At 42.1% G+C, this 26,781-nt stretch overlaps 1 protein-coding gene across 10 annotated transcripts in view; it reads left to right on the top strand.

Annotated features, from left to right (window-relative positions):
* The window catches only part of LOC130917366 (phospholipid-transporting ATPase ABCA1-like), a 321,379-nt gene that overhangs the window by 63,062 nt on the left and 231,536 nt on the right, over window positions 1–26,781 (top strand). For 8 of the 10 annotated variants that reach the window (XM_057838802.1, XM_057838715.1, XM_057838723.1 and 5 more), the window contains one exon: window positions 14,450–14,576. The exons of 1 other annotated variant lie outside the window; for it this stretch is intronic. In XM_057838802.1, the coding sequence (XP_057694785.1) occupies window positions 14,450–14,576 (127 nt within the window). The remainder of the gene's footprint in view (window positions 1–14,449; window positions 14,577–26,781) is intronic. One more of the 10 variants, XM_057838748.1, reaches the window with a different exon arrangement.

Raw genomic sequence — 26,781 nt, 5'->3', positions numbered from 1 at the left:
GAGAAGTTTCCTCCTAAATCAGAATAGAGAAGGCAAGAAATTAACAGGTTGAAGCAGTCATATCAAGAGTCAAGCAAGGTTACAGTTAAATCTATTACACGACAACAAATTGCAACGGAGTGCTCTCTCAGTGTCGTGGGTGTTGGCCAAACATAAGAAGCCGTTCTCTGATGGAGGGATAATAAAAGTGCATAACTGAAGAGATGGCAGCAATGTTTGAAGGAAAAGAAAATGAGTAAATGACAACAAAAATCTAACAAATCTCACTCCCAGATTCATCAACCACAAGACGCACTGAAGTACTGGCTGATGAACGACTTTGTGACCCCCAAATGCCATTTCTCTCATTGAGCAGTGCTTTACAGTTAGTTACTGTCAACAATTATTAATGACATCTTAATGACAGAGCTTGTCATTTATGTTCTGTACATGTGAACATGTACTGTACTACTTGCACGTTTTCCTTTTTTGTCCAGCAGTGTTTTACAGTTTCAAAATGTACCGTCAACAGTTATTGTTTGCACCTTAATGGCAGATCTTGTCAATTATTTAGTGTACATGTGTAAATATTGTACTTGCGTTTTTTTTTTTTTTTTGTATTTTTATTTTAGATCAAGATAATGTTTTGTCAATTTTTAAAAAAAATTTAATCATAATGTGCATTGTATTTTTGTTTGGCCAAAAGAAAACCACCTTTACCACCTTCGACTTGCCTTGTACTTGACAGACATTAATAAATGGACCCATGCATGTATGAAAAAAATAATTGTGGAACTTCAAGATTTGGATTTTAGGACCCCTGGCCTAATCCATTCCAAACACTACTGAAACACCACATTAAATTTTATAATCATAGTAAAACCGGAATAAAAACATAAACACATTTGAATCAATAAAATACAGTCCAGAAGGAGGACAGGCAGGCGCAGGTTGCGACCACTCTGGGCCATTGTGGCCCACATTATTTAAACAAAGCAAAAATGAAATGTCTAACAAAGCAAAACAAACCAAAAATGTGCGTCATCGGGGATCACGGCCATGCCATGCAATGCCTTGCTCGTCTCTCTTCTCTAGTCTCGATGCACCTCTCTTTTATATAATGGGGAGAGCGCCTTGATGACAGTAGCCTCGTCAGTTGTTTTGTGATGAGCCAATTGTCTGCAGGTGGGGTGGTCGCCTTCCAGTGGTGTCGTGATCCGAGGTGCTGAACCAATGTGGAGACCACTGAGGCACAGGCCGCTCTCTGCTTCCAAGGCGGTGTCCTGTGGAGCCGACCTCTACCTCGGTGGTGGTTATCTCCAGGTCGCTCTCTGCTTCCACGGCGGCGTCCTTTCGGAGCTGCTCTCTGCTTCAGTGGCGGTTATCTCTGGGTCGCTCTCTTCTATGGCGGCATCCTTGGGAGCCGCCCTCTGCCCCAGCTGTGCACACGTGCACAAATGTGTCATCCTACACATACTGATTAGCAACAGGCTAGCAGAAGTTAGCCTCCGTCGCACGTCCTCCCGAAGCTCGGGGCTTTGGGCAGCAGGAGACTAGCGTGCCTGCATTCTCCACTAGTGTAAAATACAGTCCGGAAGGAGGACAGGCAGAGGTTGCGACCACGCTGGGCCGTTGTGGCCCACATTTATTAAAACAAAAGCACAAATTAAACATCCACCATAGCAAAACAAATCAAAAACGTCCGTCATCGGACATCACAGCCAAGCCATGGAATGCATCGCTCGTCTATAATGGCATTAAACGTGTAATTAGTTAGACTATACGGGATGTCGGCTACACTAGTATGCTTATTATCCAGATTAGTTGTGAGACGGATAATGTAGACGGATAATGTTACTCACCGCCTACGCGCCGCCCAATATGGACTGCTGTCTCCATACAACATTCCAATACTCAGGGACGTCATGCCGTTGATGTTTTTAGTGCGAAAAGTCGAGCATGCACTCCCTTCACTCTCGGTCCTGCGTGATGCTTTCATCTGCGATCACGAAAAAAACTGATCACAAAATGATGACAGTAATGTGTAGTAATTTCGATATTTGCTGCGGGCAAGTAATGAGTTTCCGGTTCAGAGGTAAACCGCACGGGCAATGACGTAACACATTAGGCTCCTCCTTTCTACGCATGCGTAGTTTGCGCAAATACAGGCGTACCTTGCAGAAGCGCACCTTAAACAAAGTGTGGACAGGTATAAGAATAGTCTGCAAAATACCCTGGAGAAAATTATCTGTCCTAATGTAGACGTACTGTGTATCACAAAAGTTAAGTATATCTTTTCATGGGACTACACCAGGGGTGGGCAAACCGGTCCTCGAGGGCTGCAGTGGGTCCTGGTCTTTGTTCCAACTGACCCAGCACAGATAGTATAACCAATGAGTTTTCAGCAGAAATGAGAAGCACCTGACTGCAATCAACTGATTGCACTTCTAAAACAGCAGATTGGTGAAAATGTGTCGTCTTAATGGGTTGCTACAAAAACCCGCACCCACTGCGGCCCTTTGTGGAATAGTTTGCCCACCCCTGGACTACACTGACAAAATGACACGCTGACACAATGAAAAGTAGTCTGTGTTGAGCTTATATAATAGAGTTAATTTATTTTCCCCTCAAAATAACTCAAAATATAGCCATTAATATCTAAATCCTTGGCAACCAAAGTGAGTACAACGCATGGGAACTACGTACATCCCTAAATGTCCAAATTGATTACTGCTTGCTTGTCATTTTCCCTCCAAAATGTCATGTGACTCGTTACAGGAGTGCTGTCACCATTGCTGCAGAGATTAAAGGGGGGGGGGGGGGGGGGGGGTCATCCCCACCACCATGTTTGACTGGAGGCATGACACACTTATCTTTGTACTCCTCACCTGGTCGCCGCCACACATGCTTGAGACCGTTGGAACCAAATTAATTAATCTTCGTCTCATCAGACCATAGGACATGGTTCCAGCAATCCATGTGCTTTGTTGACATGTCTTCAGCAAACTGTTTGCGGGCTTTGTAGTGTACTTCAGAAGAGGCTTCCTCCTGGGGTGACAGCCAGGGGTGAAAGTGGGCAGGAACGGTCAGGAACGCAGTTCCGGTATAAGATTCAGGGCCGGAACGCTGTTCCGGCATACGGTGCTTTGATTCTGAAAATATGATGGCAACTGTCAAAACGCTATGTAAAAAAAAAAAACAACAACAAAAAGTACAAAGCTGCCACCAGTGTTGTTAATCTTACTTTAGAAAAGTAATTAATTACAGTTACAAATTACTTCTCCCAAAAAGTAATTGCGTTAGTAACTCAGTTACCTGAATGTAAGAGTAATTAGTTACTTGGCAAAGTAACTTGTGATAATTTTCATGTTTTTTGTTTAAAAAAAAAACAAAAACAAAAAACATAGGTCACACTATGTGAAGTTTAAAAGGTTTTTGAGGCAATTGGCTCTAGCCCAATTCTTTACCCTAATTTACCCTTTACCCTGAATCAACCGTTAAAAGTTGTTAAAATTGCTCCCATTATTGCATTAGTTCTCTTCTCTCTACTTTGGACATGTGAAGGTTTTAAAACTGTTTCATCATTTAAAGATAGATTCAAGTCAAGATTTTGACGATTTCGGAGTATTTTAGATAAAAAGTTACTTGATCGTCGTCCTCCATTGCTTACGATGCTGTCATGCCGCACTAAAAACAGTGACGGCATGACGTCCCTTCCCGAGTATCCAAATGTTTTACGGTGACAGCAGTCCATATTAGGCAGCGCGTAGGTGGCGAGTAACATTACCCGCCTACATTATCCGTCTAACAACTAATCCGGATAATAGGCATTAGTGTAGCTGCCATGCCATACAGTCCAACTAATTACACGTTTAAGGCCATTATCCATCCTAGTAGCCTTAAGGCCCAAGTACACTGCATGCGTGATCGTTGCGGTTCCGGTCCGGTTCAGTGTTGCCTGCGTGCCACGCAGTCCGTCAAAAACAGGCAAATCATACCGGCTGCTGCACGGCTGCGGTCCGCCAACTCCGTCCCCTCGTGAGCTCTCGCGTGATCGCGCGCGATCATGTGCCATTTAAATCAACGACAAACACACAGAGTCTGTAGTATGTACTCATCAGAGAAGCAGAGAGAGAGCACATTTTTTTTCTTGCATATTGATAATGTAACGTTTGCTAAGCGGAAGTTTGGCCGCGAAAACAACACACGAGCTTCAACGCCTTTTTCCTCTTTTTCTTTATTAACTTCCCGCCACCTCACCAATGCAAAAACAACAACTACAGTGGGGAGAACAAGTATTTGATACACTGCCAATGGGTTTTCCCATTGTCAGTGTATCAAATACTTGTTCTCCCCACTGTATTTACACTGACGCTATCTAGTCCACCAATCGGAGCGTCGCGCTGGTGCACCAGCACACCAATGACAGCCCCGCGTTGGTGCATAAATTAACCCACCGATGACAGCCCCGGCGACACTACAATATTTTATTTGTGTCTGTCTCTTAATTCCAGATTGACTGCATCATGTTGAGATCAGGGCTCCGTGTGTGGAGGGAAGGGGGGCTATTATGCCCTTGGTTGTGTCGGTGCGTTTATATCTTTGTGCACATTTAAAATTTATGGCACATAACATCTCATAGAGCTGTTATAAACAACTGATAAATAATCTGTCATATTTATAAAATGGATAGCGAATTATATTCGACATGAACTAAAAAAACAGCGTACTTGGAATTGGTGTCTCAACACTGCAGATTCATGTGGCCAGCGCAAACTGTTGTTTTTTCTATGAAGAGTCAAGTGAAATGTAGGAAAGAAAGAGAAACGTCTTGAATAGACCACCAGGTCGAAACTTGTGGGTGTCTCTTTTTTCTCTTTCGTACTTTCCCCCCTCGACTCTGTATACAAACCGAGATTGTTTGTACGCGGGGCACGAGAATTTCTGCAGTGGAACCACTTCCAGATACGCTGTCTTTTTTTTTTTTTTTTTTTTTTTTTTTTTTTTTTTTTTTGCTTAGCACGTCGTGTTTGATATCATTGCCAGAAAAACACACATAATAGGACACTTTGCAGTTTCGCTTTTAATGGTGTCCTTATAGTAATATCTGCTGCATGTATATCACTTTGTGGCTTTCCACCTCCATGATGAAGCGCTCATCATCCATTTTCGCTCGTGTTTAAACCGTGATTAGGCACCTGGGCTTTTGACGTCAGGCCCAGCTCCGCCCATTTTGCCGGATGTGTGTCCGGCAAAAATAGAAAATAGCCTATACCATCCGGCGGGCATGCGGCACGCCGGAGGTGGTTCGCAGTCAAGCCGGAGCACTGACCCGGCCGGTATACGTTGAACAATAGGATATAATGGGAACGGATTGGCTCCGGCGCTATTTTTTACCGGAGTCGGACCGGAAACGCAACGATCACGCATGCGGTGTACTTGGGCCCTTAGTCGCTCTGCTCCTCTCCCCTTTTATATAATGGGGCGAGTGCCTTGATGACAATCGGTTTTACCTAATGAGGCAATTGCCTGCAGGTGGGGTGGTCACCTCCCAGTGGTGTCGCCCTCCGTGGTGCTGAACCACTGTGGCAAGCTCTGTGCCACAGGGATGCCACAATATACCTGACCTAACTGTTAATACCTGTAATGAAGTCGATAATAGAACATAATGTAAAGGAAAAAACAAAAAATATATATCTTCCCTTTTTACTGAGGCGAAGTCCCCTGCTTTCACGAGATGGAAAATAGCTTTAGCTTTGTGGCAGACTACCGTCTCGGTGGTTGTGTCTCCAGGGATTTCCTTTTCCTTAATCCATACAAGAAGCTCCTCTCCATCATCATGAAACTGTTTCCTCTTGCATGAAAGAATAATCACGCTCTTCGAAGCTGTTAATGCTTTGACGGCTTCCTTCTCTATCAAGAAGGTTGTTCACTCTTCGTGACACAAAAACACGAGGAGACCTTTGGTCTAACGTGCTACTAATGTAGTGAACCGTGTGTGGGCTTAAAAAAACTTTTCATGAGAGAAAAACGCAAGGAGACTGGTGACTTTTGGCGAAGATGTCGACACGCTATAACGGGTCCTCAAATACAAATCTTGAAGGTCCACAATGTTTTTCATACAAGCATGGGTCCATTTATTAATGTCGGTCAAGTACAAGGCGGGTCGAAGGTGTTAAAGGTAGTTTTCTTTTGACCAAACAAAAATACAATGTACATTCTGATTAAATAAAAATAATTAACATTTTTTGACTTAAAATAAAAATACAAAAAAATTAATTAATTAAAAAAAACGCAAGTACAATGTTTACATATGTACACTAAATAATTGACTAGAGCTGTCATTAATGTGCAAACATTAACTATTGATAGCACAATTTGTAACTAAAACACTGCTGGACAAAAAAGAAAACATGCAAGCAGTACAATACATTTTCACTTGTTCAGAACATAAATGACAAGCTCCGTCAGTAAGGTGCCAACATAACAATTATTGACAGTAACTTTAACTGTAAAACTGCTCAATGAGAGAAATGGCATTTGGGGTTTACTCACATCATCAGCGAGTACTTCAGTGAGTCTTGTGGTTGATAAACCTGAGAGCGAGATTTGATTTTTGTTGTCATTCCCCCCTTCTTTCCCTTTGAACATTGCTGTCATCACTTCAGTCATACTATTTTATATTTCTTCATCAGAGAACGGCTTCTTATGTTTGTCATTGCATTCCTCATTGAAACGGCAATTTTCGTTGTCCACTTTTCTTCTCTTGGTCAACTTTGAGCATGCCACTTTGTTAGATTCGGTCTTCTACTGGTGGCACGTGTGGTGTTAGTGAACGTTGCTTAACGTTGTGATCTTCTATTGGTGGCATGTGTGGTGAAGGTGAACGTTGCTTAACGTTGTGATCTTGAAAGTTGCCCGCATGCAGCGAGAGTGTCGGAGTAACAAGGGGAAACAAATAAATAAATCACGTTTGCTCACAGTATTGCCCATTTCCCACTGAAACTAATGGGTCAACGCGCGTTTTTTCCAAGCCGATGCAACCCACTAGCAATTGGCACTTTGCACCTTTCCCATTGACAAAAAAAGCCGTGTCTTTTTTTTTTTTTCACCCGTCTAACCCCCCACCCCTCCTCAGCCGTGTGTAAGGTTACGTGACGTCACCACACTAAGATCAACGTCGACAAGTGCGACCGAAGTCATTCGGTTCAAGGAAGTAAACAATGCAGAGCATTATGGAAGCCTCCTTTCCGTTTGTGTTCTCTGTTTTCATGGTTTTTACTGCCCTCAAAATGGTCGAAATGCGGCAAAGAATCAACACTCTGCTTGTGCTGAGGCAACGTGGGCCACGTGAATTGTTCTTCTTCTACTAACTTTGTTGTTACCATCGACGTAACTATGGTTGTGGGGCGTGTTAAATGAGAGGCGACTGGCATGTTGTTATGACGCACAACGTAAGAGCCTACGTCACCACGTAGATTAGGGTGTTGACTGTTGACCCGGGGTTTTGCTTTCACACTGCATGACAATCAGAGCCGAGGTGATTTTAACGTGGGTTGCTTGGCGGGTTGATTGACACGGGTCGAGGCGGGTCGCTGCACCTTTCCCACTGCCACCACAAGCTGATTGTTAGTGGGTTGACACGGGTTTTTTGGCCAGTGGGAAAGGGGTATATGACTCACGTTCTTCAATGAAAAATAAAGTACACGACAGCATGTACAAACAGATTGCAAAGTGCCGGGTGCGACTCGTGTTTGAGTTGGCTGCTGCGGTCCGTTCACGCTAGCTAGTAGCATGCAGGCTCTCTCAGCCAATCAGCGCATCCATGCACGCTCTCTCAGCTAATCAGCGCATCCACGCAGGCTCTCTCAGCCAACCCGCGCATCGTTTAGTCAAATATCTTACATGTTTTCAGAAGTGAAAACATGTAAGATATTTGACTAAAAATCAAACAGAATTTAGCGATAGAATAGTAGCGCATAGCGATAGATCGTATTTTCTCGCAGAGAGGTGTGCCGTGGTCAGGTCGTGGACCGCGGTCCGCTAATTGAAGACCACGGCGCTATAACAACAACTCTGTCGCGCCTGTCATCGTACTGCGACACCCGATTTGAAACAAAATCAACGATAGGCCAGTAGGAGTGCAGTTACTAAAGCATGATGGGAAAGATTTTGACCAATAGGGCAGCAGGAGCCTATGGTGCAAAATTTAAAAGCAGGAAGTACATACGGCTCTTTTCCAGTGTTGTACGGTAATTTTGCCCCCAACTTGACCTGATCAAAAGAGCCAAAGGCTCATTAGACGTAGGTTCCCAACCCCTGTCCAATGATTTTCTGGACTGTTGATATTTTGGACTATTCCTCCTGAAAAAAAAAGATGAATTTAGCTAATGTTGATGGTTGCTTAGCATGGACAGCTCAGATCAGCTCAGATCATTCCACAGATTTTTAATGACATTCAGCTTTAGGGACTTTACTGTGTGAGCAAAAAAAAGATGAATTTAGCTAATGTTGATGGTTGCTTAGCATGGACAGCTCAGATCAGCTCAGATCATTCCACAGATTTTTAATGACATTCAGCTTTAGGGACTTTACTGTGTGAGCAAATTCGATCGATGGAATTCACCTCGTCTCAAACGCATTGGTCATAAGCATGGAGGACTGTCTGCCTTAAACAACACCTGCCAATCAGATCATATTGCTTACATTTGTCAGTGGCGGAAATGTAGCGAGACTTAGCATTTAGCCTTATAAAGCCGCTCGACATTAGGGCCAACATTTGAACAATCCTGTTTAACTGTTTTAGCCAAGGAAATCCCAGTATGACAGATCGTCTGCCCTTTCTCAAGATGTTAGTCATACCCATTTTCACATCAGTCTGTACACAAGTCTATCAGTGTGTATGCGTGTGGGTGTAATTGATGCCAAAATAGGACTTCACTCCAGGGGTGAAAGTGGCTAGAATGTCTTGCCGGAACTCCTGGGGGGTTGGTGGTCGCGGGTCATCAAACCTCCTAAAACATCTTACATGCTGATAAAACTGCTTTTGGCATTCCAATAACAAATACAAACAAAATTTGAATTTTCATTTTAAAAAAAAAAAAAAAATTCAATGATTTGCAAAATAAAAGTTAACAAAAACAGCAGTAACCTCAACCTCCATCTCCTACATTCCCCCCACATTTCCTAAACGCAAAAACCAAATTTTAACTATTAAAGATCATTGAATGTACATTAAAATTGAAGCTAATGTAAATTTATACTTTCTTGAAGTAAGATATACGTCAAACGTTCCTCCAGTACAATCAATATGTAAATTTAGTAAATCATATTAGCCCAATCTGCAAAATAAAACCAGAGCGTAACTGTCCATTAGTGATGTCAAACACGTCTGGTTCTCGGTCATAAAAGCAGCAGGGCCGAAAACCAAAAGTGGTTTTTGCCATGTGGCAAAATGTTTTTGCCATGTGGCAATTTTTTTTGCCATGTGGCAAAATGTTTTTGCCATGTGGCATTTTTTTTTGCCATGTGGCAAAAATGTTTTGCCATGTGGCATTTTTTTTTTGCCATGTGGCAAGTTTTTTTGCCATGTGGCAAAATGTTTTTGCCATGTGGCAATTTTTTTTGCCATGTGGAAAAATGTTTTTGCCATGTGGCAAAATGTTTTTGCCATGGGGCATTTTTTTTTTGCCATGTGGCAAAATGGATTTTGCCATGTGGCATTTATTTGGGGTATGTGGCAAAATACATTTCGGTTTGTGGGGGGGTATATGGTATTTTGGGGGGTATATGGCTGTTTTGCAGGCCATACAAGTCCATGCCATTGACGGCTATGCACGTCCAAATTGTATTTTCATTTTAAATGGCAGAAAAGCATCTGTGGCTGTGTTTTTTGACCGTACACTTTACATTAGAGCATATCGGCATTCAACTGGAACCCCAAGTAAGGCTCTGCCATTGACAGCTATGCACATCCAAATTGTTTTTTCATTTTAAATGGCAGAAAAACATCTGTGGCTGTTTTTTTTTGACCGTACACTTTACATTAGAGCATATCGGCATTCAACTGGAACCCCAAGTAAGGCTCTGCCATTGACGGCTATGCACGTCCATGCCATGGATACCAGTGTTTTACCAGTGCAATTATTATAATTTTTTTTCTGCCAGTCAAGTGATTTGGATATGGGACCATGTTGGACAATCCCTTTGGGCTCCGTAATTATCAAAAGGTTAAGATGCTCTGGTCTAGAGGATCCACACATGTGCACAAAGATACCAAATGCCATACAGTCCGTTTTTACCAACTTGTCAGTTTTCTTCTAGTGGTATGTGCTGCTTTTACTTGCCTGTCAGTCTTCATCTGGCAGCATTTTCAGTTTTGTTTTTCTGTTGCTAACCAGTAAGAACAAGAAACATTCAAGCTCTAACAAAACATGATTGAAACATCTTTTTTTTTTTTGCACACAGGAAACAAGAGTGCAAGAATGAAATAAATAAAAAGTGAAATGAATAAATGTATAAATCAACAAATAATGAAATAAATAAAAATGTTAATAAAGAAATATATATTGGAATAAATAAATACATGTTGAGATAAATAAAAAATGGAAATAAAAATTAAAATAAATAAAAAGTGAAACAACTTAAAAAAATGAAATGGCATTGTGCAGGCCTTGAAGGTATGTTTTTCCATGTTTAAAAAATGAAAACTTAATAAAATAAACATGGGCACTAGACCAGAGCATCTTAACCTTTTGATAATTACGGAGCCCAAAGGGATTGTCCAACAAGGTCCCATATCCAAATCACTTGACTGGCAGAAATTTTTTTTATAATAATTGCACTGGTAAAACACTGGTATCCATGGCATGGACGTGCATAGCTGTCAATGGCAGAGCCTTACTTGGGGTTCCAGTTGAATGCCGATATGCTCTAATGTAAAGTGTACGGTCAAAAAAACACAGCCACAGATGTTTTTCTGCCATTTAAAATGAAAATACAATTTGGACGTGCATAGCCGTCAATGGCAGAGTCTTACTTGGGGTTCCAGATGAATGCTGATAAGCTCTAATGTAAAGTGTACGGTCAAAAAACACAGCCACAGATGTTTTTCTGCCATTTAAAATGAAAAAACAATTTGGACGTGCATAGCCGTCAATGGCAGAGCCTTACTTGTGGTTCCAGTTGAATGCCGATATGCTCTAATGTAAAGTGTACGGTCAAAAAACACAGCCACAGATGTTTTTCTGCCATTTAAAATGAAAAAAACAATTTGGACGTGCATAGCCGTCAATGGCAGAGCCTTACTTGGGGTTCCAGTTGAATGCCGATATGCTCTAATGTAAAGTGTACGGTCAAAAAACACAGCCACAGATGTTTTTCTGCCATTTAAAATGAAAATACAATTTGGACGTGCATAGCCGTCAATAGCAGAGCCTTACTTGGGGTTCCAGTTGAATGCCGATATGCTCTAATGTAAAGTGTACGGTCAAAAAACACAGCCACAGATGTTTTTCTGCCATTTAAAATGAAAAAAACAATTTGGACGTGCATAGCCGTCAATGGCAGAGCCTTACTTGGGGTTCCAGATGAATGCCGATAAGCTCTAATGTAAAGTGTACGGTCAAAAAACACAGCCACAGATGTTTTTCTGCCATTTAAAATGAAAAAACAATTTGGACGTGCATAGCCGTCAATGGCAGAGCCTTACTTGGGGTTCCAGATGAATGCCGATAAGCTCTAATGTAAAGTGTACGGTCAAAAAACACAGCCACAGATGTTTTTCTGCCATTTAAAATGAAAATACAATTTGGACGTGCATAGCCGTCAATGGCAGAGCCTTACTTGGGGTTCCAGTTGAATGCCGATATGCTCTAATTTAGAGTGTACGGTCAAAAAACACAGCCACAGATGTTTTTCTGCCATTTAAAATGAAAAAACAATTTGGATGTGCATAGCCGTCAATGGCATGGACTTGTATGGCTTGCAAAACAGCCATATACCCCCCAAAATACCATATACCCCCCCACAAACCGAAATGCATTTTGCCACATACCCCAAATAAATGCCACATGGCAAAATCCATTTTGCCACATGGCAAAAAAAAAATGCCACATGGCAAAAAAAATTGCCACATGACAAAAACATTTTGCCACATGGCAAAAAAAATTTCCACATGGCAAAAACATTTTGCCACATGGCAAAAAAAAATACCACATGGCAAAAACATTTTGCCACATGGCAAAAAAAAAATTGCCACATGGCAAAAAAAAATGCCACATGGCAAAAAAAAAATGCCACATGGCAAAACATTTTTACCACATGGCAAAAAAAAATTGCCACATGGCAAAACCATTTTGCCACATGGCAAAAAAAAATGCCACATGGCAAAACATTTTTGCCTCATGGCAAATACCACTTTTGGTTCTCGCTGTCTCTCCATAAAAGGTAAGAGTCCAGCCACACCCAATGCCGCCACCAGAGGGCATCATTTGACAAAATACAATACTGTAAACCAGTGTTTTTCAACCGGTGTGCCGAGGCACACTACTGTGCCGAAAGAGATCGTCAGGTGTGCCGCGAGAAATTATCCAATATCGCATTTTTATTTAAACTGGGAGAGAATATTTTATTCATTATTCATCACCATTATTATTTTATTCTTATAAAAACAATCATTAGCTGCTGTGAAATTATATGCGTTTGTTATGCTTTCTTGCGAGACTGCATTATAGCATGATACAATGTCGTTTGCTCCAAATATTCCTTTGAACTTCCACAATGGGTGCCTGTTGACTGCCTTATCAAGATATGACTCCCTCTCGTACCAGCTACGGCTAACGCTCAAGGTCCCAGCTCGGGATTTTTTTAGTGGTACAGCCCAGGAGTAAAACTTATTACAGCCCAGTTTTACTTCTGTTTCAAGGTAAGCGTGCTTAGATAACGCCCTTTCAATAGTATATAGAAACATGTCTCACGTTGTCTCACTGTACTCCTGCGTGGTCACAGCACTTGTCTGGATCACATCATTTTGTACCCTTGATATATATCTTGTTTATAAAGTCTTCGAAGCAGGCAATCCTTGGCTGAGTCTGATTCTTTTCTCATATATTGATACTTGTCGGAGTGTTCAAAAATAAACTTCCCTGACATAAACATCGTCACGCGGAGTTGCAGTAAGAAGGAAGGAGTAGGTAGAGTTCTCGGTCGTGTGCAGATGAGCGAGGTATTGCTCGTGTTGCGTTCAAGAACTGCTCGGATTTCTAGTCATCAGCCACCTTTATGTCCGCGACAGTGTGGACCCCATCACGTCTACCATTCATTATTGGATTAGACTTGTCAAGTGTCAATTTTACAAAAGTGTCCTTTCCATTTTATCCATATGTGACGAACGTCAATCCTCCACGTGTTTGATTCCAACGCATTGTCGAGGACAGAAAGGTGGCCGGTGGCTAGAAATCCAAGCAGTTCTTGAACGCTACGCAAGCAGCTCTCAAACAGCGTCATGGTGCAAAGCAAGCTTAAACGTCATCTTCGAACGAAACACCCGTCACTTCAAAAGAAGTCGATGGACTATTTGTTTCGCCTTTGTGAAAACACAGGGAAACAGGCGAGTTTTTTGAGGAAAAAATACAATACAAAGGTAAATTAGAAAGCCCTCAAAGCCAGTTAGCTTGTTGCTGAACTTGTTGCTAAATCCAAAAAGTCCACTTTGTCAGAGAAATTAATACTACGTGCATGCAAAGCCATTGTCAGCGAGATGCTCGGCCCTGATGCGGTTAAAGACATTGCTAAAGTCCCGATAAATACTGAGAAATTATTTAATCATTAAATATAATCTACAGAAAACAATTTTGAAACATTGTTGGATTGTGGTGTGCCGCGAGAGTTTTCCCAATGTGAAAACGTGCCGTGACTCAGAAAAGGTTGAGAAACACTGCTTTAAACAAACCATCACACATAGGGTTTTGACAGTTTCAGTCATATTGTCAGGATCAAAGCACAGTATGCCGGGACAGCGTTCCGGCTTGGAAAGTCAAGGCGGATTGGCATTCCGGGCCGTTCGTGCCATGACTCAGAAAAGGTTGAGAAACAACTGCTTTAAACAAACCATCACACGTAGGGTTTTGACAGTTGCAGTCATATTTTCAGGATCAAAGCACAGTATGCCGGAAAGTCATAGCGGATCGGCGTTCCGGGCCGTTCCGGCCCACTTTCACCCCTGTTCACTTATTATTTTGTCTCTTACCAGAAGTCTTAACAATTTGCATACTTTATGCTTTGCACAACCTTCTTTCACATGGTCACTTCTACAATGTGTTCTTCCTCTTAAGTGACAAAAATGTGAAATTACAGTCAACAGCATTAAATTGTTATACCCTCTCAGTTAAATTGTCAGTGTTTTGATATCATTGTCATCTTATGGTGTTCTATGATAATCTGTAAATATTTTTTCTTTGTTGTTTTTTAGATAGACAAACGATTTATGAAGCGCCTCATGAAGCGCGTCATGAACCACGGTTGCCATCAGGCGGCACATTGCGTGGGGCTTACGAACGTTACTGCTGCAACGAAAAGTGTGACTTTAAAAAATCAGTGTAAGTTTTCTGGTTCTAAACATGTTTGCAGGTACCGATACTCTAAATGGATAATGCAATAAAGAGACCAGGGACAGTGATAACATTTACGTTGTAAATTACTGTCACGATACAAACTACCAATTAAAGTGTCTGCAAATAGATAGCATGAAAAATACCTGTGCAAAACAGTTTAGGCTGTATTGGGACCATGGAAAAAGTGCTTAGAAAATGGATTTTGTTCCACTAAAGTGGATCTACAAGAACTCTGCTTTATAATATACATACGTTGCTAATTAGTACCTAAAAAAAGTCCTACTCATGGTTTCCTGTCATTTTTTAGTAAATAGCGTCTTCATTAAATGATAAATCTTTTTTCAGTGAAACAAATATATTTTTGTACATTCAACATCATATTGGAGGGTCTTAGCTTTCATATGAGCAATTTCTGAAACCAATTGAATAATTAAAAGTCAGGTTATTAGCAATTGTTTTTACAAAATGGATAAGCGACAAGACTTTGTCAGGGACTGTATTGCACCCCCCCCTATTTTCACCACGTATATTTAAACACTCACAGTGAAAAAGCACATTATCTCTTTGTAATTTATTATATAAAAAAAGACAACAACGAACAAGTGCAGGAGTTAAAGGAAAAATGCTCTAATAGCTATTCAAAAACACCAATCAAAGCACTTCAAAAGCATTAAAATAAATTACAATTGTTATTACAACATGATTAACACCAACCTGCACAAACCTATATAAAGACACACAGAACACTTTAAAATGCAACTTTTTTTTCACCTTGAACGATAACCTTACTCTTTTTGTCTTCACTGATGCAAAAGCATCTATTGCACTATCATATGACAGTTGTTTTGGAAGGTGCACTTCTTTCTCCACTGGCAGTTTGTGTGTGGTAAGGTACTGGACTTGGTGCTGATGTGGATAAGTTGGCTGTAAACGATGGCCCAGGATTACAGCGGTGGTAGGAAAATATTTCATCGACAAAGAGAAGTGGAATGTTACATTATATTTGTCAAATAGCTGTTGATTGTGAAACCAGCATGATATAACCATAATAGCGCCAAAATTCTTGCAGTCTACTGTACCTGTCTACAGGATCCGGCCACTATCTTTGATGGGCGTAGTTAAAAGAAAATATATTCTTGAAGCACTGCAACTACACAGGACTATCCAATAATAATAAATATATGAGCAAAAAAAAATAAATATAATATATATATAAATAAATATTAGGGCTGTCAAACGATTAAAAATTTTAATCGAGTTAATTACAGCTTAAAAATGTATTAATCGTAATTAATCGCAATTAATCGCAATTCAAACCATCTACAAAATATGCCATATTTTTCTGTAAATCATATATATATATATATATATATATATATATATATATATATATATATATATATATATATATATATATATATATACTGTAAAACAAATTGTTGGAATGGAAAGATAAGACACAAGATGGATATATACATTCAACATACGGTACATAAGGACTGTAGTGGGCATTTCACTCTACTGTCATTTAAATCTGTCTATGCTGTCCTCACTCCGACGCGTCTACTTTTTCAAAAGCTAGACAGCTAGTGAACGACGCCTTAATAATCAGACTTCTTCCTTTTTCATCTGATTTATTAATAAAATAGCCTCAAACCATTGTCCTCTTTAGACCGTCGTAAAACTACAAAAAAAAGGACATAAGCATTGCATTAGCAACAACGTTAGCTTAGCACGCTATACAGGTTCACTAAACATAAACAAAAAGCGTCTCATACAAAAATAGAACATTTCGCTTACTAACATAATATGTACATTCTTTACAACAACCATACTTACGGACAAATCTTGTCCAAGGATCATATAAGCACAACATTACAACGCAGGCGTCAGCCCGAGACGTCGTGCAGCCACATTGAACTGGCAAGTAAACAATAAACCATGTCGCAAAGTGACCACAAGAGTTTGCTGTTAGACAGCACAAAAAGCCTTGCTGTAAAACTTACCAAAAGGCACAATACTGTCTGAGCGGGACATGTGCGTTAATTGCGTCAAATATTTTAACATGATTAACTAAAAAAATTAATTACCGCGCGTTAACGCAATAATTTTGACATCCCTAATAAATATATTTATATATATATAGCAAAAAAAATTCAATATTTTTTACATTTACGTGATCGCCATTTTAATGAGTTAATGACACATTTAATTACAAATGTTTGCTTTTAAATCCATGGCACTTTTAGTCTTTCTTACTTACATACTTTGAAATTATTAATTGCATATTTAATGGTGTATTTAATTAACCATGGCACTTTTAGGCAAGGCAAATGTATTTGAAAAGCACAATTTAACACGAGGTAAAAGTGGTTCACTTCAAATGAAAATAAGCAAGACAAAGTTGGTCCCTCACTTTCTCTAAAATGGGAGGGGGAGTAAATTTAACTGAAACTAATACACAGCTGGCTGAATACTGAAAACATGTCTAAAACAACAGCCTGGCTAATGATACAATATAATTTAGCTTTAGCAGTATGTCATATAAACTCTATGTAAATAACCGCTAGCCTGCAGTTCCGCTAACTATACGTACGTGCTTATGCTGTTGAAAAAAGTTTTTTCATCACAACACAGCTTTGGAAGCTGGGACGCCCTTGGCATTTGCCTAGCTCGCCTTCTGGAGCGCACGGGTCTGACTATCGTCTGTAAAGTTGTATTATTGTGAATATTTCAGATGTTAGCTTTATATTCTACAGACCCACATTACTTTCCAAGATTTGAACAAAAAGTAAAAGTCTAAATGGCTTCACCTCTGAATGTTTTACTCCATAGCACTGCATGTTAAAACCAACCCGGGCTATTGTTTCAATTATAACTTTTTGCTCCTTGTAGGCTTATTTGAAAAGTACCAATTCTTCTACTAGACTGTATTGGCAGAGCGAAATTGTGTTGATTTGTTCCACTCAAATGAATCAACATAAACTCTGCTATATAATATACATACATTGCTAATTAGTACCAAAGAAAAAGTTGTACTCACGGTTTCCAGTCATTTTTTCGTAATATGCGTTTTTGTGTCGGTCTTTTTTTTTTTCCCCCCGTGGCGCAGTGATATTGAAACGGTGGAGTAGTATCGTCAGTGTGTGAAGCCGTTTTAGGTCACGTGCACCATTAGGAGACGAGGATTGTTGCCATTGTTTCGAAAACAAACAACATGGCGTCGACCGTGTCCAGGTAGGACACGAGCGGAGTTGAACAAAAGATAAGAAAACCGCATTCGAAATTTAGTCAAAAGGCATCGAAACGATGCTAAATGCATCTCTCATCTGTCAAAGGCCGAAAAAGTGCAGGAATTTGGACGAAGCGGTGGAAGCCTGGGTGGCTGCGTCAGACAATGGTTTTCTCTCCAGGCTCTGTCGAAGGATCATACTGAAAATGCGTCGACTGGGATTTTAAACGACCTTGACTACAGGTAAGCCACACGCACGCCATTTGTTGTGATTAATAATGGGGGTTGGGGGGCTTCTTATCAGATCACATATGAAGTTAAGACATACAATGTGAATTCTGGGCTCTAGCTGTGATGTCATTTTAAGAAGTCACCATTATTATGTTTGTTTTACATTGAGCAAAAAAAAGTTTGATACTTGTATAGAACTGCCATTAAGTAACTGGGAGGGGGTAAAATAGACAAGCCTAGATAATTTTTATTGGACGATTATGTAAATATGATATGGATGAAACAGTTCACGCATGGTTGATTTGTGTGTGCGTGTTTTTCAGAACTGAAACACTCTTCACTGACAGCTACAAGTAATTCTGTGACATCGTCATCTGTCAAACGATGAGAGTTGACCAGGAAGTGCTACGAATGGAAAAACTTCAAAAGATATTCATGGACATATGGCTGAATTGGGACCATGGAAAAAGTGCTTAGAAAATGGATTTATTCCACTGCGCTGGATTTACGGGTTCAATGCATTTTTTCAAAGCCAATACCCTCCTAACTTTGTCACCAGCCAGAAATGTATCTTGATGTGAATACACAAAAATACAAATCCGGTGTTGTTGTTTTTGCTTATTTCAAGTGTTATATTAATTCTGGCAACACAAAATCTTTATCAAATGTCATAAACACATCTACCAAACATTTGAAAAAAGTGTTGGTGCCTTAGTCTACACATAGGTGAAATCAGAGTGAGAAATGTAGCTAATTTCTTGAAAGAAACGCTTCAACATAAGTGATTTGCAGCCAACTTAATGAAATATATATTAAATTTAGCTAAAAGCTTATGCATCATATATAAAAAATATCACAACCTACAGTGTATCACAAAATTGAGTACACCCCTCGCAGTTCTACAGATATTTAAGTATATCTTTTCATGGGACAGCACTGACAAAATGACACTTTGACACAATGAAAAGTCATCTGTGTGCAGCTCATATGATAAAATCTTATTTTCCCCTCAAAATAACTCAAAATATAGCCGTTAATATCAAACCCCTGGCAAAAAAAGTGAGTACACCCCTTAGTGAAAGTTGTCAATATTAACATACAACATGTCAACTGTCAGTATTTCGTGTGGCCACCACCATTATCCACTCCTGGGCATGGAGTTGACCAGAGCTTCACAGGTTGCCACTGGAATTCTCTTCCACTCCTCCATGATCGTTGCAGGAGTGCTGTCAGCATTGCTGCAGAGGTGGGGGGTCAGCCAGCTAGTGCTCAGACCATATGCCCCACTCCACATCAAATTGGTGTGCATAGCTGTCACCCCAGGAGGAAGTCTCTTCTGAAGACGGTACACAAGAAAGCCCGCAAACAGTTTGCTGAAGACATGTCAACAAAGCGCATGGATTACGGGAACCATGTCCTATGGTCTGATGAGACGAAGATTAATTTGTTTGGTTCCTATGGTCTCAAGCATGTGTGGCGCCGACCAGGTGAGGAGTACAAAGTGTCATGCCTACAGTGAAGCATGGTGGTGGGAATGTCATGGCCTGGGGCTGCATAAGTGTTGCAAGTGTTGGAGAGTTACATTCCATTGAGGGAAACATGAACTCCCAACATGTACTGTGAAAGAGAGAGCATGATCCCCTCCCTCCAGAAACTGGGTCGCAGGGCAGTGTTCCAGCATGACAATGACCCAAAACACACCTACAAAATGACCACTGCTTTACTGAAGAGACTGGGGGTAAAGGTGATGGACTGGCCAAGCATGCCTTCAGACTTGAAACCAATACATCTTTGGGGGATCCTCAAGCGGAAGGTGGAGGTGCGCAAAGTCTCAAATATCCGGCAGCTCCGCAACGTCGTCATGGAGGAGTGGAAGAGCATTCCAGTGGCAACCTGTGAAGCTCTGGTCAACTCCATGCCCAGGAGAGTAAAGGCAGTTCTAGATAATAGTGGTGGCCACACAAAATACTGACAGTTGATATGTTGTATGTTAATATTGACAACTTTCACTAAGGGGTGTACTCACTTTTGTTGACTCACTTTTGTTGCCAGGGGTTTAGATATTAATGCCTATATTTTTTAGTTATTTTGAGGTGAAAATAATTTTTTTTATATAAGCTGCACTTTTTATATAAGCTGCACACAGACTACTTTTCATTGTGTCATTTTGTCAGAGTTGTCCCATGAAAAGATATACTTAAATATCTGCAAAAATGCGAGGGGTGTACTCACCTTTGTGATACACCGTACTATGCAATGAAATATATATATAAAAAAAAAATGCACACCATGATAATAAATGGCTGAAAATCAACCGAATTTCTACCAAGCCCCCCTAAATTCCATTTTTGCCATGATTCAGAAATCATGGCAAAAATGGAATAAGACAAAAAAAACAGGGTGATTCAAAAAGAATCTGCCAAAATCATCACGTGATACTTCAAAAAAGAAAATCATCACAAAAGATGTGATGGACGTATGTTGAAGATAACTTCAAGTTGTATTTCATGTTTTAAGCTCAAATGTGAGCACCACCAGCAGCACGGACAAAATCAAGCCGAGATGAGAATTCCTCTCAAACGTGTGCAAGTCAAAGTCCATTGTCTTGATTGCAACTGTTGTTTGATATTTCACATCATCGGTACTTGCTGGACGTATTGGTATGTTAAAGAAAAAGTTCATTATCGATCTCTATGGCACATAACGTATGCTATACACTAAGTGTACGTTCCACCACTTAGAGAAGATATTGATGACATGAAAGATCGAATCACAGACTCAACTCAGTGGAACGCGACGTTAGGAAGGAATTCTCATGTCAACTTGTCCATGCTGCTGGTGATGGCCATATTTGAGCACTTTAAAAACATAATATTAAAGTTACTTCCAACATCTGTCCAAGGTAGTTTTATTCATTTTTGACATGGCATTATGATTGTGACAGTCTTTTTGAATCACACTGTATATGGCGGAAAACACTCAGGTGACTTGAAGTTCCGCTCTGAGACCCCCAATTTGGCCAAATTTCAAAATTGTCCGATATGCACATGTGATACATCATTGGAAAGCCTAAAATCTCAATTTTCTAGGGGAAGAAAAATTTTGAACAAGAGGGCATTTAAAAGAAAAAAAAAATTAAACAGCAAAACCCTATCTAGAGGTGAGAACGAAAGTTACGTATGTAACTACGGTTCTATGAATCCCGAATGACCGCCAGAGGCGGTGCTGAAAGCACTGAATGATCCCTTCGCGCATGCGCAGTGCGAGTATTAATACCAACAATGTCACCTGTGACCCCAGGTTGACCCCCTGCAAAGGTATAACTTCCGGTGTCAACCTAGATGCAGTCCCTACAGAACCTTCTCGCGTGGTCAAGAGGATTCTGCGTGACCGAATGCTCTGGCGGTCATTCGGGATTCATAGAACCATAGTTACATACGTAACTTTTGTTCTATTTCATCCCTGCTGACCGCCAGAGGCGGTGCTGAAAGCACTGAATGACCAATACCAGCGGGGTCACGAAGAATCCCCAACACAAACCTCACAGTGACCCGAAGACCGCGCACAGTGGGCGGGAGGAGGTGACATAAAAAAATAGTAAAACCCGAAGAAGGAGCCAGGCCCTGACCATTATGCAGCGGCATGTACGACCACCAGGGCCACTCCCTCGAGGCAGCCCAGGAAGCAGCAACGCCCCAGGCAAAATGACAGCACGCCCCAGATGGCAGGGGGCGTCTGACAAGAGCGACAATTGGATCCACGACCCAACGAGGGAGGCGCTGCCAGGAGAGGGCAGTCCCCCTGCCACGAACCCCACAGCAGGCAAAAAAGGCGTGACGACCTATGAAAACCCGTCACAGAGTCCCCACAAAACCTCAGGGTCCCGGCCGGGCGTAACAGCCCCGGCCCGACACCGCCCACCAAAAATAAGCAAGGTGTAAAGGCCGATCGCCGTACGAGTCAGCCAACACTTAGGGCACAAAGGTAACGCCAGGCCACAGCGCGCCACCCGAGCCCCCAGAGTGCAAAAACATGCACGACGGCCAACCGAGTGCGCGAGCAACCCGCAGACACGCCAAGCAAAGGCAACGGTCAGCGGGAGCGGCGCCTAGTGGGCGACCCACAGAGGGCCGGTCTCAGCCAGAGGCTAGAAGGAGGGCGGCACAACAGCCGAGCACCGACCGCAGACCCCAAACTGGGGCACGAGGACACCTGCGGGGCAGAGCCGCAGGGCCCCCATGAGGAAGGCAGAAACCAGGCTGTGACTCCCAACAGAGCCACCAGAGACCCTGGCGAGAGGAGCAGAGATCGCAGCAGCTCCGACCTTGAGGGGGGATGTAGAACGACCCAATCAAGGAAAAACACAAGACTAGAACAACGGCGACAAAACAGCACACATCCCCATGAGGGGGCCGTACGGCAACCAGGCGAAAGCCGGTCAGCCACCGTAGCAGGTGGTGCAATAAAAGACGACCCAGGGGTACAACTGCGGACAAGGACGCCAACAAGCCCATGAGCCGCGGGAAGGCCACACACACTGGCACACCCGATCAACCCAAAAACACAATGGGAGGCGCAGAGCGTCCACCCCCACGGGACAACGGAGGAGCCAACATGGCCACCACGTCCATAGACACCCCAAGGAAGGCCACCCGCCGAGAGGGGAACAAGCAAACCATCCCCAAATCGGCCTAGATGCCCCAGCGAGCCACGTGGGCAAGAGCAACGGCCCAATCGGGGCACGCCCAAGCGCGCAATGGCGCACACACCAGCCAGCCGTCGAGGCATGGTAGAATCTACACGCCCGCCGGCCGGAGGGGAGACAGCCCGCCCTAACCCCCACAGTTACCGCCGGGGCCAGGGGAATGCCTGTCATAGGTAGACGCGACATTGAAGGGGGCCCAGGTCCCCGCCAGTGCGGAAGCCAGTACCGCCCCTGGACAACCACACCGGAGCAAGCCCACAGCTGCAAACCCCACGCAAGAAACGTCAGACAGGTCACGACAAGCCGAGCACCGGTCCGGGGCGTCACACGACCCGAGGAGGGAACCTCATGCACACACAGGGAGAGCCCTCCACGGCCAACGCAAACGTGGCGACGACAGCTGAGCGAAGGGGGCGCGAACGCCACCTGCACAGCAAGCGCAGCCAGGCTAGCGAGATAGCCAACCCACGACGCCGATCCCAAGAAGCGGCGGGACTCGACGAAACACCGCGAAAGCCAGCTGAGGGAAGGCGGCGCGAACGCGACCTGCACAGCAAGCGCGGCCAGGCTAGCGAGATAGCCAACCCACGACGGCGATCGCAAGAAGCGATGTGACGCGACGAAACACCGTGAAAGCCAGCTGAGGGAAGGCGGCGTGAACGCCACCTGCACAGCAAGCGCAGCCAGCGAGATCGTGAACCCACGACACCAACCGCCAGACGCAACGGGAATCGAGGTAACGCCGTGAAAGCCCGCGCACAGCCAAAAGGCCAAGCAAGTGGGGTGGACGAGTGAGGTGGACGACCCCCCCGCCCCCGGCACACACGCCGGCGGCGAAAAAACAAACAGGCGAACGCAGCCGGCGGCCACGCAGCGGCGAGCCAGCCGGGATCACCCACCCAACGCCCTCAGCCGGGAGGGGGATCGCAAACGAAGCCATCGGCGGCACGGGCTGGCAGTGGCACGGGCAGTCATTCGCTCCAACGAGGAAGAACATAGACTCCACATGGCCGGATCGCTAACAAAGTGATGCAGCCTAAGGAGGGCGAATCCAACTCGCAGCTCCGACACACAGTCAAGAAGGCTTTACGCGACACAAACAAGGTAGCAACTGCCACGCGAGAAGAAAAAAATGGACTGCATCTAGGTTGACACCGGGAGTTATACCTTTGCAGGGGGTCAACCTGGGGTCACAGGTGACATTGTTGGTATTAATACTCGCACTGCGCATGCGCGAAGGGATCATTCAGGGCTTTCAGCTCCGCCTCTGGCGGTCAGCAGGGATGAAATAGAACACGCGAGAGCAGAAGAATTTCAGAGACCATAACTTTAACGAGATATTATCGCGTACTTACCTTGTTTCAATCCAAAACTCCATCTAGCATGTATCACTGAGTGTCAAGACACAGCTGTGAATGGCCAGAGCTGGATTTTTTGGGGATTTAATGGGTGAAACATGGTAATTTAACAAGGGTTGCGATGAAGAAATCGCAGACATCAAGGAATGGTCAAGATTTTCTTTTTCATATATTTACGCTTTTAAACGTTTTTCTTTGTTTGGATCGATTATTTATCATCTAATATATTGGGGAAAATCCGACAGTAATGAAAAAAATACAATTAAGCGCTAGTTATAAGGTAGATAGTTGTGTCTTTTTTGCAGTCGCCAATTTTTTCATTGTGACGTAATTTGTTTAAAAGTTTAAAAAATGTGCGTGAATAATAAAGTTTTTTTTTAAACTAAATATTAGACATCGATTAATGATTCTTAGCTAAAATTGACGGACATTTATAATAATAAATACGATTACTTACCTTAGTTTTTATGGCTAGGTTGAAACAAAAGCGGTTGTGCAACATCTGTAAACGGGGGTTTCCAGGTAAACGGGGCAAATTAAAAATAGTTCGGGGCTTATTTCGCCATGAATCTGCTATTGCAGCATATAGACACATTATTCTATCAAACACAACAGTTCTTCTGGCTTGAAATACAGCAGTTTATTTTAAAGAGGGGTGCAAGAGCAGAAACTGCTTTTTCAGTCTTGTCTATTTTCCGCCATATACACAAAAGGTTGCAATCATTCACAAGTATGGTATACAACATTTATTGAAACATGGTAGTGTCTCATAATATGAAAATCCAAACTATTACACCTACAAATATTGAAAAACAAAGTAAAAAAAAATATATCCATAGAAATAAAATTAGTAAAACTGTACATGACAACATTGCTCCTCAAAATCGCTTTCATTAAAGTCAACATCCCATCCGAGTGTCTTCTGTTTCTTTGGAAACATTCTCGCATGCTTGGCACGGACATAAATCATGAAACATGAAAGTTTTGCAGACATACAAGAACATCTTCCTGTGTCACATTGGATAGTTTTCTCTCCCGCAATGTTGGTACAGAGCATCAGTTGTTGGGGGAATAGAGTGTTCTAGCAAGGCTGACGAGGCCACACAGAAAGAGCTGTATCTGGCATCATTTCAATTTTTGGCAGATGACTGGCCATACAGGTGGCACATGTATTTACACAACGTATTAAATATTTGTAGGTCAAGTTTAAAACTGCTGCCCAGCTTTGCAAACCCAGTCAGGTTTTCTTTTTTTATGACATGCAACAGAAAGTGTGTTGTGTTTTTTGCCTTTGCCATGTAAGGCAGTAGCAGAGTCACGACCTGTGAATGTATGGATGCCAGTGAGTGCTGAAAACACTAGTGCCAAGAACTAGGGAGACCTTAGAGACGTCAATCCTTCTTCTGTTTCCTACCCCTGTGAAAAAATACAATCTACACTGTAAATCTTTCTGCAGACTTACAGCAATCACTAGCACGTCAGTATCAGGACTTTTTATGACAACAGCTTGATATTCTTGAGCCAAAAGGTTTAACTATTGTCACCCATACCATGTATGCAATAAAAAGTTCAACTGGATTCACTTTCTATATACTGTATATAAATTTTAAAACAAAGTGGTATTGATGTCTGGGCCAAAAAATGGTATCAGTACAACACTAGTTTGAATACGAATTTTGTGAGAATACGTTCATAACAATGAACCTTTTAGTATTTCCTTATTTTTTGTTTACAAGAACCATGAGAGAGAGACATATTTTGGTTACCTGTATTCTGAAGCATCAAGACCCTCTTGATTCTTCACTATGTCCACGAATGTGTTTTGAAGCTTTTGCATGCGCAGCATTTCCTTGTCAATTATAATATTTTGACGGATGATTGCCTCACAGAAGTTGTAGCTGTCAGTAAAGGATGTTTCCGTTTTGAAAAACAAGCACACACACACATAAACCATGTTTGAACTGTTTCATCCATATGATATTTACATAATCGTTCAATCAAAATTATCTAGGCTTGTCTATTTTGCCAATTTTTTCCTGAATAAAATGATCAAATAGGTTTTTGGAACTAGTTAAACAAACTAACTTCTATGTTGTTTGTCAATGCCTCATTTTTGAATATATTGTACAAACCAGTTATTTAATGGATATGCTAGGAATGTCTCAAACCCCCTCCCAGTTACTTAATGGCAGTGCTTTACAAGTCTCAAACTTTTTTTTTTGCTTTATGTAAAAAAAAAAACATAATAAGGGTGAATTCTTAAAATGACATCATAGTTAGAGCCCAGAATTCACATTGTATGTCTTTTAACTTCATATGTGATCTGATCAGAAGCCCCCCAACCCCCATTATTAATCACAACAAAAGGCGTGCGTGTGACTTAGTTGTAGTCAATGCCGTTAAAAATCCCAGTTGACGCCTTTTCAGCAAGATCCTTCGATGGAGCCTGGAGAGAAAGCCATTGTCTGACGCAGCCACGCAGGCTTCGTCTAAATTCCTGCACTTTTTCGCCCTTGGGCAGATGAGAGATGCATATAGCATCGTTTCGCTGCCTTTTGACTAAATTTCAAATGCAATCTTTTGTTCATCTCCGCTCGTGTCGTAGCTGGACACGGTCGATGACATGTTATTTGTTTTCGAAACCATGGCAACAATCCTCGTCTC

Source organism: Corythoichthys intestinalis, chromosome 1 (assembly GCF_030265065.1).
Source record: "Corythoichthys intestinalis isolate RoL2023-P3 chromosome 1, ASM3026506v1, whole genome shotgun sequence".
Classification (NCBI taxonomy): domain Eukaryota; kingdom Metazoa; phylum Chordata; class Actinopteri; order Syngnathiformes; family Syngnathidae; genus Corythoichthys; species Corythoichthys intestinalis.
The sequence above is the reverse complement of the archived record's forward strand: the minus strand, read 5'-3'. Positions and strand labels throughout refer to the sequence as shown.